Source organism: Tupaia chinensis, unplaced genomic scaffold, assembly GCF_000334495.1.
Source record: "Tupaia chinensis unplaced genomic scaffold, TupChi_1.0 Scaffold000255_1, whole genome shotgun sequence".
Classification (NCBI taxonomy): domain Eukaryota; kingdom Metazoa; phylum Chordata; class Mammalia; order Scandentia; family Tupaiidae; genus Tupaia; species Tupaia belangeri.
This window is the reverse complement of record NW_006159735.1, coordinates 888321-902553: the sequence shown is the minus strand read 5'-3', so window position 1 is coordinate 902553 and position 14233 is coordinate 888321. Positions and strand designations below refer to the sequence as shown.

The 14233-nt window shown below is 43.3% G+C and overlaps 1 protein-coding gene across 9 annotated transcripts in view; it reads left to right on the top strand.

Annotated features, from left to right (window-relative positions):
- Window positions 1-14233, top strand: part of SRPK2 (SRSF protein kinase 2) — a 295143-nt gene that overhangs the window by 200135 nt on the left and 80775 nt on the right. For all 9 annotated transcript variants that reach the window (XM_006149154.3, XM_027772121.1, XM_027772123.1 and 6 more), the window contains one exon: window positions 7427-7581. In XM_006149154.3, coding sequence (XP_006149216.1) covers window positions 7427-7581 — 155 coding nt within the window. The remainder of the gene's footprint in view (window positions 1-7426; window positions 7582-14233) is intronic.

Here is a 14233-nt window from a genome sequence, read left to right as displayed (position 1 = left end):
GTGTAGGGACCCTTTGCCACTCAGTGTAGTGTAATTATGGGAGTGATATCTCATAGTCACACTCAGAAGGGCAGGAGAGGTGAGAGGATTCCCAGGTGAGGGTCGATGGGCTCATGTTGGACTTGTGCCTGCCAGAGCAGACGTTGCACGATTAGGTTCGATTCACTCAAAGCTTGGACATTCTCTTTTCATTAGAGAGAAATACATGAAATAATTGTGGCTTTTTTTCTTCCTAGCTATGCATGGTTTTACTTTGTGTTAAAGTACCTTTTAAGTAAGTTATTTCAAGAGAAAGTATATATTGATTCTGTTAAGTAGAAAGCTCCTTGAATATTTTACTAGCTAACAGTTACCACCTGTAGAGAGAGAATGAGGAGAGCGAGAAGAGAGTTTAGATCTAAAGTAGACAGGAAGAAAACAGAATTTGACTTTTTGTGACTGTCCTTAAAATATCACCTGAAGAAGTTCATCCTCAGAATCTTTATGTCTTGGTTAAAGATTATTTTCACTACATTACATTTTTTTAAAAAAAGAATTCTTTTATTTAGCTTTATTTATTTGACAAGAGAGGGACAGAGAGAGAGAGAGAGAGAGAGAGAGAGAGAAAGAAAGTGAAAAAGCAAGCCACCCTCAACTATCACGCCAACACCGGCCAGCTCCTGAACTACATTTCTTGAATTGTGTCATTTGCCATCTAAACTGATAACAGAGGGAAGAACTTTTCCCTGCCATGTTGTGTGGCTTAGTTCTCTCTGCTCAAAAGAAACACACAGTAGCAGCTGGAAGGAAAGTGGAACTCCCATCTGGTTACCATGGCAATGTAAGCAGATGCTGCATGCATTTTGCTAGGGTTGTTCAATTTTTCTCTTTCCTGATAGAGGAAGTGTTTCTCTATGAAGTAAGTAGACAGCATGAAAAAATAACTTCAGTATTATAATACTATTGAAAGAAATTGTATTTTTTTAAACTGCACTTTTAGTATATCCCCATTTGGAGTAATGATTAAAAACATTTGTGCTTTAGGTAGGGCAAAATAAATACAAATCTTTGCAAAGAATTTAGGTGACCACTTGTTTTGTTTTCTGAATTTTTTGTTCTAATCACTGAAACGAAATATGAGAATGTGTTACGAAATTGGCACCTTGTGTATACTTTGGACTGACTGTCTCAGTCTTTATTTTTTTAAATAAATTTTTGCTGTAGGGCGTGTTCTCTCACCAGAATGAGAGAGAGGGGGGTAGAGAGAGAGAGAGAGAGAGAGAGACTGAAAGTGAGAAATTATCCCTGGGGGGCTGGGAGGGGGGAATGGTCACACCAGTCCCTTTTCCTCCATTCTCTCTCATCTTGGTATTTGGGCATGCACGCACACAAGCCTGGCACAAGTTTCAAGCTGCTGGGTCTGGGACTCAAACCATGGTTAGCCATGTGGGAGTCCAGCACCATAATCAGTATGCCACTTTCTGGCCCCTGTTAGTCTATTGTTTAAAAGAGCTCTTATTACTTTTCTCCAGGGATGTAGCAGGCAGTTGTAGATGATGTTATATAATCATAGCTTTTAAAAAAATGATTTTCGTAATGAGGTTCTAAATGGAGTTCGCTTACATAAACGTGTAGTTCAGTGTTCAGTATGTTCGCAAAACAGTGCAGCCGTCGCCACAGGAGAACATTTTCATCCTTCCTAAATGAACCCACCAATTCCCATTTCCTTCCGTCTGTCTTCTCACCTGCCTCCCTCCCCCACCTTCAGCAACCACTGCTTTATTCTGCCTCTATAGATTTGCCAGTTCTGGGTATTTGATACGGAATAGAATCATATAACCCATGGGCTTTTGTGACTGGTATCTTTCACTAGCTAAATGTTTTCAGGGGCCACCCATGTCATAGCATGTATCAGTACTTCATATCTTCTTATTGCTGAATATTATTGAATTGTAAGAATATACCACATTTTACTTATGCATTTATCAATTGGCCATTGGATTGGTCTGTGTTTTGTTTATTATGAATAGTAATGCTATCACGAGCACTTGTGGACGGAATCTTTTGTGGATATGTTTTTATTCTCTTGGGTATATGCCTAGGAGTGGAATTCTTGGATTATCTGGTAAATCCACATGTAAACTTCTGGGAACTACCAGACTGTTCTTTCCAAACAGCTGTGCCATATATAATTCCTCCAGCGCTGATGAGAATTCCCATTTCTTTAGCCTTACTGACATTTTTTATTGTCTAATTTTCTTCTCTTTTTTCTTCTTCTCCCCCCCCCCCCCCATTTTTCTTTTTGGTTACAGCCATCCTAGTGAGTGCGAGGTGGTGTCTCATTGTGGGTTCGATTTCTTTTTTCTATGACGACTACTGATATTGAGCACCTTTTCCTGTGTTTATTGGCCATTTGTATTTCTTCTTTTGGCGAAACATCTGTTCTGTTCCTTATCCATTTTAAGAATGGTGTGTCTTTTTATTGTTCAGGAGTTCTTTATATATATTCTAGGTACAAGTCTCTTCTCAGTTACATTATTTCCAAGTATTTCTTCTTCTGTGGGCTTCTATTTTCTTGATGGGCGTGTATGCTTGCTGGAGAGCAACAGAGATAAAGTGGGAAATCACCCCTCCCTGGGCGGGGGATAGTTGTGCTGCAATCCCTTGTTTCCATTATGCACATGTACCCTTCATGATTTTCAGTTGCCGGGTTGGGAACTCGAACTGGGAGTCCAGCACCTTAACCACTGTTCCATCTGCTGGCCTCTTGTTGGTGCCTTTTGAACCACAGAAAGTTTTTAATTTTGATGAAGTCCAGTTTTTCTTCTTTTATTGGTTATCCTTCTGATGTACTTAAGAAACATTAACCCGGTGTCATAGAGATTTACATTTTTTTTTTTTATGAGGATTTTCTCTCTCTGATATTAAATCTTTGAACCATTTTAAGTTGGGACTTATATATACTTTAGCTAGTGGTTCAACTTCTTTTTTTTGCATTGGATTATCTGTCTAAGTACATTTTAGGTGGTGGGGTGAGGGGTATTGGGGGGAGAATGCACGAGTGCCCACCAAACAAGCGCCTTCCATGGGAGATGGCCACACCATAGTCTCCTCTTAATCTCTCCTCCCAGGATTTTGGGGGCACACAGACATGCACCTGTGTTTTTTAAAGCCTCTAGATCTGGAACTCCAACTGCTCAGTTGGTTGTGTGCAGTTCATCTGCCTTAACCACCACACTGGCCTTCTAGTAATTCTGTTTTCTTAATTTTGGGTACTTGAACTCTCTTGAGAGGGAAAGTGAGAACCAACCCCCCCCGGGGGGGGGATGACAATGACCATGCTGCAGCAGTCCCTTCTCCTCCATTCTCTCCTTGGGATTTTGGACACATATGCACATGCACCCAGCATGACTCTCAAGCCACTGGATCCTGGAATCAAACTGGGCAGTTGACCATGTGGGATCCAGCCACCTAACCACTAAGTGACTGGTCGGCTAGTTAAATTCCTTTATGGAATAGCTTTCTGATGTTTTTTCTTTAGGATTGATGCATGTTGCATTTGTTTATTTAAATAGTTTTGATTAGGGACCAGCAGATGACATAATGGTAATGTTGCTGGACTCTCACATAGTCAGCCATGGGTCAAATCCCAGACCCGGTGGCTTAAAACTTATGCCAGGTGCATGTATGTGTGTGAGCCCAAAATCTCAGGAGAAGGGATTGTGGCATGGCTGTCCTCCCAGGAAACGATTTCTTGCTTTCTGTCTCTTTGTCTGTCTCTGGAGAACATGTGTATATACACACACACACACACACACACACACACACACACATATATATATGTATACATTTAATTTTATTTATTACTATATATTTAATTTTACTTACCACTATTATTTTTAAACTTGCTATAGGGCATGTGCCCTCTCCAGAGAGAAAGAGAGAAACAGAGACAGAGATAGAGAACATGAGAAAGCAAAGTGCCAGGCCTAGGACTTGAACATGGTCAGTCATATGGGAGTCAGTGCCTTAACCACCATGCCACCTGCTGGTCCCAGAAGTTATCTTTTTACAGATCTCCATTGGTGTACTTCTGAATACAAACTTAGTGAGCTAACCTGTTACCTCCTGATCTCTTAGACAGTTGAATTTAACCAGACTTTGCTGTACTCCAGGAGACACCAGAAACGGCTTTAAAAGAGCCAGCCTTAAGATGACATGGTGTGGCTTTCTCTTTGTGTATCTCCCCTAGGAGAAATGTATCTGTGCCCTTGTGTGATAGGGGAAACACAGGTGGACGGGATGAAGAGAATCAGCCAGTGCGCTTACAGCATTTTGCCGATACTGAACTGGCCCTTAGCATGATAAACTGAGTAGTTTGAGAATTGGTGAGAATTGGTATGAAGTAGGTCATTAGGAAAAGCCTCAGGAAAAAATAATCGTCACTGGTGTGAACAGAAGTGTCTGAAAGGGAAGCCAAGTTGCCCCCTGACACTGGGCAGATGCGAAGGCTCTCGAGAAGTAGCATGTGCTTCCCTGTCATTTTAAAGGTCCCAGTAGCCACATTTAAAGGAGCAAAAAGGGGCATAGCAGTAAAACGCAAAGTGATGTGAAGGTGACCACATGAAGAGGTTCCAGGATTGCATCTAGTGACCCCCCTGGGTACGCTGGTCATGCACCTACCTGTGATCTGACGCCGGCTTAAGCTGGGGATGGATCAGGGCAGCAAGACACTGTTGGGGGTACTCTGTGTGTGTGTGTGTGTGTGTGTGTGTGTGTGTGTATTTGTCTCTTCTTTCTTTCAGAGGAAATAAATAAGATATTTAGGTTAAAAAAATCAGGTAAAAAAATTTTTTTTCTAAAGAGATTTTTGCTATAGGGTGTGTGTGTTTGCTGGAGAGACAGAGAAAAAGTGAGAAATCACTCCTGGGGGCGGGGTGGCTATGCCATATTCCCCTCTCCTCTTGTGATTTTGAGCATGCACACACACACACACACACACACACACACCCAGCGTGAGATTCAAGCCTCCGAGTCCGACTCGAACCACAGGTGACTAGGTGGGAGTCCAGCGACATAATCATTCTGCCGTTTGCTGGTCCCCATTGAAATTAACTTATTTAATAACGTAGTTCATCTAATTCGTGTATCAAACATTAAAGCGCATATAATAAAATATTTTACCTTTCGTACTAAATCTTGGAAATCTAGTATGTATTTAAACATGTAATAAAATATTTTACCTTTTGTTTGTACTTAGACTTGGCAGTGCAGTATATGTTTTGGGGTTACAGTACCTCTCAGTTTGATCAGCCACATTTCAAGTGCCCAGTGTCCACATGTGGCTGGTAGCTGCCGTCTCACGCACCTTAGATCTAGAGATTTTGATGTGACAGCCAAGTTGAAACAGTCCCTTTCAGCACTCCATCATTAGGAATGGGTAACTCAAAATGTTATTGCCACACCTCCTGATGTCTGGTGTGGGGCTGTGGCGGGGGAGGCTATGACTTCTTGGGAGTCTTCATAAATTGTAGCAAGTAGAAATCAATACCAGTCATTTTCCGCGTGTGAATGTACTTTTGAGTTGTCCTGCCAAAAGTGATTGTACTCGCAGTGTTTGCCTAGGTTACGTGTTGTGTGTGATCCCTACCCCTTCCTCACAGCCATCTGCTGCCTCCTGTCCCCTTCTTCGATGGTGGCAGTTTGGGGTTTCTTGGCCACACTGAAGTTAACTTGTGTTAGTAAAGGCTGTAGGGTTCTCAGATTGGCAAGGGTTTAGCAGTCTAGCTTCGAAAGGAGCAGTGGTCAGGGCAGCTCCCTAGCTCTGCTTCTTAGTAGCTATGTGAGCATGCAGTCATGGCAGCTCACCTGCTCAGGGTTCTGAAGCTAGAAAATGAGCTTTGGCTACACCCTAGGGTGTGCTACAGTGAGAAAAAGGATCTGGGATCAGCGTTCCTCAGTGCACAGGGTAGCCATGCACAAAGGAAATCTAGGTACTTTAACAAGGGAAGATGCCAACTGGGCAGGCCACAACATGGCAGTTGACCATCATCAGTGTTTTCCACAGCCAGGGATCCCCCACTTGACCCCACTGATGCTTCTTCTGCAGGGCATCTTTGTCACCCTGACTCCCTTCCCTTGCCACAGTATCTTTGCACCTGTCACTTTGACCCACATAGCTGAAGCCAGTGCAGGGAGAGCAGGGGTGGTCCCACAAGGAGGGCCCCTTCATTGGGCAGGTGGGTTTCTGGCATCTAAGTGGAGACTTGTGAGGCTCATGTTTCTGCCACTGGACTGTGGTTAGACATAGCAGGTGACTTTTGTAGTAAGTAAAAGCTTGAATTTAAGAGAATCCCATTGTGTGCTTTTTTGTTGTTGTTGTTGTTGGAGAGTTTCTTTTTTGCTATAGGGCGCGTGCGCTCACCAGAAAGACACAGATAGAGAGATAGAAAGCAAGAGATCACCCCCCAGGGGGGATGACCACACTGCAATCCCTTCTCCTCCATTCTCCTCTCGGGATCTTGGGCACGCACGCCCACGCGCCCGGTGTGAATTTAAGCCACCAGGTCTGGGACTCGAACCGAGGTCAACTACATGGGAGTTCAACAACATAGCCATTATGCTAACTGCTGGTCCCAAGAATCCCATTGTGTTTTAAGCAAACATACTTTTAATATATCTCTGAGTTACTCTAGATTGTCAGTTACCGTAGATAACTCAAGGTTTAACGTCTTTAAGCCCTGGAACTATTTCTCCTGTATTATAGGATTTTCTATCCATTTTTAAATGGCAGTTGACCATCAACAGTGTTTTCATTTAACCTTTTTGTGACAATTAGAAGTAACTTACATTAGTGTACGGGCAGTCTTTGTGTATGATTGTAACTGGGCTTTTAATTACTAGTTTTGGAAGGTGTGTTCTTAATAAGCAAGATTGATAGATAACTGAAATTCTTAATGAAGATAACATTTTAACCACAGTATTAATACATAGTAATCAGCTCTTATGAGTAATCCTGGAAAATTAACCTCATCCTACTATTTCTATGGGAAAGGAATCCTGATTTTCAAATAAGAGAAAGCAAACCCTTTTTTAGTTGAGGATTGCTTGCAACTGTCTTTATAATCTCTGTGGAATGTTTTGTAACTAATAAGGCTGTACACATGGGATATCCTATCATTTCATCTAATTTTCATAATGTTTTCAGACTTGAGAAATGCTGAAGTACCGAATGAAAGGATGCCTAAATATAACATTCCTTAGCTAAAAAGGACGTCTCCCCCCATTGATAATTGAAACATTATTTGAATTCAGCTAAACATATTTGACATTAATCAGCATGTCTTAGTGTCTGACAAGTTTTATCTTTTCCCCTTATTAAGAAGGCTCTGTATCTATAATGCTTGGTTTACTTTTAAGTAAATAGGAATTTTATTTTTTGTTACAGGCCGGAGCCTCAACAGAAAGCTCCTTTAGTTCCTCCTCCTCCTCCACCACCACCACCACCGCCACCTCTGCCGGATCCCACACCCCCAGAGCCGGAGGAGGAGATCCTGGGATCAGACGATGAAGAGCAAGAGGACCCCGCAGACTACTGCAAAGGTGATGTGCCCACATGGCAGCAGGGCCTGCCCTGGCCGCGAACCACCCAGTCATGTGTTCGGACAATGGACAAAGGGCTTCTGTGACCCAGAGTGATCGTTCTTTATTAAATTAGCCTCGTGTCAGAATCATTTTAAATAATTTGATCACTGTATATAGAATGATACCAGAAAAATGTAAGAGATAAGAGAGAGGCATATGGGTAGGTCCTGGATTCTTGTCCCAAGGTCTTCCTGTACATGTGGGCACTTGCGTGCTCATGGTCCTGGCTGGCTGGGGCTGGGAGTGGATCCTAGAGTGAGGACTCTGTTGGGGGTATGTTCTTTCCCCTACCCCCTCTCATGGGATAAGTAAGTAAATAAATAAACAAACAAATGGGAAAGAAAAGCTAGTATGAAGCAAGACAATTAAAGATACAGGGCATAATAAACTCTCTAAGAAGAGCAGAGGGAGGAGAAGGTGCCAGGCTCCTGCAGGGAGCTAATTATAACTGTTGTGCACTGTATTTGACTTTCAGTTTTCTGGCTGCTGAGGCTAAAAGGGAGCCATTTCTTTCTCTGTATAGCATTGAATTACATAGTATTCATTGTCTGTGAAAAGAAAGCATGCACATTTGTTTACAGAGGGAGACTTTTTTCTGGCATTGTATTTAAGGAAAAAGACATTCTGTGGGTTCTGCCATTGTGTGACATTGCAGATTATGTTTTCAGCTGTGATTTCACAGAAGACATAGAAACTGTTCACGTGGAGAGTTCTTATACTGCTGCTTTGTAAAGGCCAAGAGCACACAGTTACACTCCTGAGACTGGCATGCTGTGTGACGAATATTGAGCACAACGTGATCTCAACACCATAATTTGTGTAGACTGGACTCAGAACCAAGGAGAAAGGGAAGTTGCCCTGTCCATTCTGCTGCCTCTTTGTTACTTAACGTCCTCATTTGGACTTTAACCCCCTGGAATCTCGAGTTGGTGAGACAGTTTATTGGATACAGATTTAAAAAAATATTCTTATGCTAGATCACATAAGAATAGATGAGAGAAGCCGCACACGTGTTTAGGCCACACAGCATTAACAAGTCTTTGAGTCTATAGTATCTTAGTAATTCGTCACTTATCTGGTGAACACAGGTCATTTATGTGTTAGTACAGTATCAATGTACTTTAGTTACCTGCTGAGAAGAAGAGAAAGTTATTCTGCTGTGGAAGTCTTAAGAACTATTCACTCTTGGGACCAGCAGTTAGCGTAATGGCTATGTTACTGGACTCCCACGTAGTCGACCGTGGTTCAAGTCCTGGACCCAGTGGCTTAAACTCACACCAGGCACGTGTGCATGCATGCCCAAGATCCTGAGAGGAGAATGGAAGAGAAGGGATTGCGGCATGGCCATCCCCCTGGGGGGTGATTTCTCGCTTTCTGTCTCTGTCTGGTGAGTGCACGTGCCTTAACAAAAAAAAAAAAAGGAACTATTCACTCTAGGGGACCAGCAGGTGGCATGGTGGTTAAGATGCTGGACATTCCCACATGGCCAACCCTGGTTCAAGTCCTGGACTTGGTGGCTTGCTTTCTCACTTTCTCTCTCTCTCTCTGTGTGTCCCTCTGATCAAAATAAAATAAGTAAATAAATAAATAAAATTAAAGATAATTTTTGAAAGAGAAAATTAAAAAAAAGAACTATTTACTCTAACCTGATTTCTGCTATAGGTGTAGGTGGCTATACATAACTTCAGTGTTTTCCTTAGAAATGGATTTTTTAAAAAATAATTATTTAATTGGGAACCAGCAGTCAGTGTAATGGCTATGTCGCTGGACTCCCACATAGTCGACCGCGGTTCGTGTCCTGGACCCAGTGGCTTAGAACTCACACCAGGTGCGTGTGCATGTGTGCCCAAGATCCCGAGAGGAGAATGGAAGAGAAGGGATTGTGGTGTGACCATCCCCTCTGTGGGGTGATTTCTCGCTTTCTGTCTCTTTGTCTCTCTCTGTCTGGCGAGCTCATGCGCCCTATAGCGAAAACCTCTCAAAAAAAAGAATTATTTACTTAATTTTATTTATTATTATAATTTTTAAAATTTTGCTATAAGACTCATATGCTCACCAGAAAGAGAGAGAGAAAGAGAAAATAAGAGAATAAGCAAGCTGCCAGGTCCAGGACTCAAGGGAAGTCTAGCACCTCAACCTCCACACCACCTTCTGACCCCAGAAAGGGATCTTTTTACACACTTTGGCTGAATAATGGTTATAACACCAAAAGGTCTGTGTCATTTAATAAAAAAGAGTTTGGAAAAGTACAAAGATGATGTTTTCCATCTTCTTGCTTAATCTGCACTTCTTGGTTTATAAGTTAAGTTGAAAGAGGAAATCTGGGCTACTGTCTTTTGATTTCTCTGCTGAGGCCAGAGCACTGGGTTGATCTGCAGGAGCCCCACTAAGCTGGAGTGAAAATGGTCAGCCTCACACCTGCCTTGCCAGTATGTGAGTCAGGATATGTCACCAGTTCTCTCATCTTCTACCACCACTGGGGACCATCCCAGTGCACATCCCACCCCCAATATAGGGCTAAGGATAACGAATTACCCAGCCAGAACGGATTGTAGGTGATACTCACTGCTCCCTAAAATGCTGGGTTGTCAGAAAAGTCATGACAGATTTTCCCCCCATGTTTTCTATGTACAAATGCGCCATGACTTCTTTTTTTTTTTTTTTAGAAGTTTTTGCTATATAGCACATGCACTCACCAGAAAGACAGAGACAGAGAGACAGAAAGTGAGAAATCACCCCCCACAGGGGGGTTGGCCATGCCACAATTCCTTCTCTGCCATTCTCCTCTCGGGATCTTGGGCACGTATGCACACGCGCCTGGCATGAGTTTAAGCCACTGGGTCCGGAACTTGAACTGCAGTCACCTACATGGGAATCCAGCAACATAGCCATTTTGCCAACTGCTGATCCCATGCCATGACTTTTCTGACAACCCAGTATCACAGCATTAAAGTCAGCCTCAGTAAGGCATGCTAGAAATGGTAAGGATCTCTTCACACAAGTGCAAATGCATGTACACCCCACATTTAGTGATATGTGCCTCAAGTTAGCATTACATGTTATAGGTGCCATACTCCATTGTGGTACAGACCATGACAGTTGTTTAAGATAACCCACATAAGTATTTTCAGGGAGCCCAAGGAATTGATTGGAATGTCTGGAGAAGAACCGTGGACTTCATGTGATTTTGCTCATTGGTAGAAGACATAACTTCCTTCTCAGAACTCTGAGCACTTGCTGCTTTATTACTTCTGAATACTTGAGTATATTTTGCCTACACTCAAAAACATTCTCCTGTAAACCACAAGCCCCAAGATCAGGAAGTTAACACTGATACGTTGCCACCATTCTATCCTCAGATTCCATCAGGTTTTGCCAGTTGCTCAGTATTGTCCTTGGCAGAACCACACATTACTTACCTACCTACCTACCTTCCTTCCTTCCTTCCTTTCTTTTTAATCTCCTTTGATTTGGCATAGTTCCTCAGGATTATCTTGGCTTTCATGACTTTGAAAATTATAGCTCAGTTACTTTTTACAGTGTTTCCCAATTTTGAATACCACAGAAGTGATGCTGCATTCTTCACATTGCATCCTGTTAGGTGGTACACAGTTCTTTCTGTCTTTCTTCTTTTTCTTGTTCTTCTTTTTTTTTTTTTTTAGATTATTGCTATAGGGTGAGTGCACTTGCTGGAGAGACAGAAATCACCTGCTTGGGAGGAACGGCCATGCTGTAGTCCCTTCTCCATTCTCCTTTCAGAATTTTGGGCACACAGGCACACACCCCTGGTGCGAGGGTCTGAATTCAAATGGCAGTCAGCCTTGTGGGAATCTAGTGGTGCGACCATTACTGCTGGTCCCATAGTTCTCGTTTATCCCAGTACCCTTGTTCTCGTCACTTGACTAAGAAGGCGCCTGCCTGCTCTCTACTGTGCAGTTGCTCTTTTCCCCTTAGTAGGTAATGCGTGCGTTACCGAGATTGACCCTGAGACTACGTGATGATTCCCTCCCTCCCTCGTGGCCGTTATCCTTATTTGTTTTATGCCTGGATTACCCTAAATTTGGCCGCCAGGTTGGGTCTGTGTTCTTTGAAATGTCCTAGTTATTCTTTGAACACTTCCTTCCAACCCCCCTACCCCAAAGAAGGGCACATGTGCTCTCTCTCTCTCTCAAGAGAAATCACTTCTTGAGAGGGATCACTATCCACTATCCCTTTCCCATTGTCCTCTCAGGATTTGGGGCACACGTGCACAGAAGCCCAACATATTTTTCAAGCTCCTGGGTCCGGGACTTGAGCTGCATGGTTGGCCATTTGGGATCCAGTTACCTTAAGCTCCACACCACCTGCTGGGCCCCTTGAACTCTTCCTTACCTTCATGTATAATAAGACATTCCTGGTTCATCTTATTTTCCCTTCTCTAGTCCTGGAATCAGCTCTTTGACAAGGAGCCCAGGCTCCTTTTAGTGAAGAACAGTTTTAGAAAATGAGATCTAGGGCCAGTGGGTGCGTAGTGGTTAAGGTGCTGGATTCCCAGTGGCCATCCATGGTTCGAGTCCCAGACATGCTAACTTGAAAAATCACACTGGGCAGGTATGCATGCACGCCCAAAACCCAGAGAGGAGATCGGAAGAGAAGGGAGGCTGTGTGGCTATCTCCACAGGGTGTGATTTCTCACTTGCCCTCTCTCGATCTGTTGCTGGTGAGAGTGTACGCACCCAAAACAAAAACTAAACAAAACCCTGGATATTAGATATGTGTGGTACTATCAGGTGTCCCTGCTTCCAGATCATATTAATTAATTAGTATAAAGCTTCCTTTATGTTTATAGTTTTTCTGTTTTTACCTATATTCATATTGAAATCTACCAGTTTATTCCAATACCTCTAATTCCACTCTCACACCAAAAAATTTAGCCCAGCTTTCTTCTTCCCACTTTTGTAGCTTCTTTCTCTTGATAGTGTTAGGCGAGGCTCTCATCCTCATTTTGTTTGCTCAGTTGGTTCATTTCCTTGTACGTGATATGTTACCAATTGCTATGACAGCTGTCTCTCCCTTCACCCCTTTCCCAGCCTGTGATCTGACATCCTTTGTTGCCTGCACCTGGTGATGGCTTGGACTGAATTGTTCAGGAGGCCTGGCTTTCCCCAGGCCGGTGTTTTACGTAGTTAAGGATCTTGTCTGTCTGCTGTCCCTTTACCTGTCTGTTGTCGCACCTGTTCCTCTTGTTTTCAGTGACATCACTCCTCGAGAGCCTCAGCCCTGCCAGCCACTTCTCAGCTCCTCCAAAGTACAGCCACACCTCATCAGTAACAAACAGAATTCTATCTGTTTACAAAAGAAGTTTTTGTTGATCACAGGAATTACAGATGCTTTGGGGGTGGGGTCTGAAGTTGCCTGGAATCTCATCACTGTGCAGTGGCTGCTGGCCTTGAGTCACTGCCTTTTTTAAAAATCATTCTTGACCAACCAAATCATGCCTTACCTTTTTATCAGTTTTTTACTTCTATACCTTTACAAGTCTCCCCTTATTCAACACCTATGAACCTTCACTTTAACAAAGAGGACACAGTTTATAAGGCTCCAACATAGTTAAAGCTGGCCTTCACGCTTGCCTGCCTGCCGCCGTGTTCTGTTTGGAGCAAGACTCTTCCTTCCCTTTCTTCATAGCGAAAATTTCCTCCCCATCGTAATCTTAGCTCTCAGGGAGGATTAGGGACCAGCGTCTGAGAGGCCTGGGTTTCAGAACCCGGTTTTGTGACTTAATTAGCTCTGTATCCTTGGACAAGCTATTTCTTCTAGGCTTTGTTTTTCTCTTTGTGATTATCATATCATCTCTCCGTTTAATATATAATACCATCTAACCACCTATGATATTTGGAGAATTAAAGTGAGATAAAAATGTGAAGTGTGTGGCATACTACCTGAAATACAGAAGGTTTTAATTTTTTTTTTTTTTTTTTAAGAACAGATTTTTGCTGTAGGGCACGTGCTTGCCATAGAGATAGAAAGTGAGAAATCACCCCCCAGGGGAGATGGCAGCGCGTCACAATCCCTTCTCCTCCATTCTCCTCTCAGGATCTTGGGCACTCATGCACATGTACCTGATGTGAGTTTCAAGCCTCAAACCATAGTTGGCCATGTGGGAGTCCAGCAACATAATCATAATGCCTTCTGCTGGTCCCCAGAAGGTTCTTAAGAAATAGGAATTTTGTTTTTCCTGCCCCATCTCTGTTCCCTGGCTCTTGTCCTTAGTGTGTTCCTGGCTGTACTTTCTTGCTTCACCCATGGATCTTGGTCCCCTTCGCTCTCTGACTGCCTTCTTTCCGGAGGAGTTTGCCCAGCCTCAAGAGAGAGCTGTCAGGGGAGCCAGCAGTTAGCGTAATGGCTATGTCGCTGGACTCCCACGTAGTCAGCCGCGGTTCGCGTCCCGGACCTGGTGGCTTAAAACTCACTCCGGGCGCATGTGAGTGCGTGCCCAAGATCCCCGAGAGGAGAATGGAGGAGAAGGGATTGCAGCGTGACCATCCCCCCTGGGGGGGTGATTTCTTGCTTTCTGTCTCTATGTCTCTCTCTGTCTGTCTGGCAAGTGCACGCACCCTATAGCGAAAAC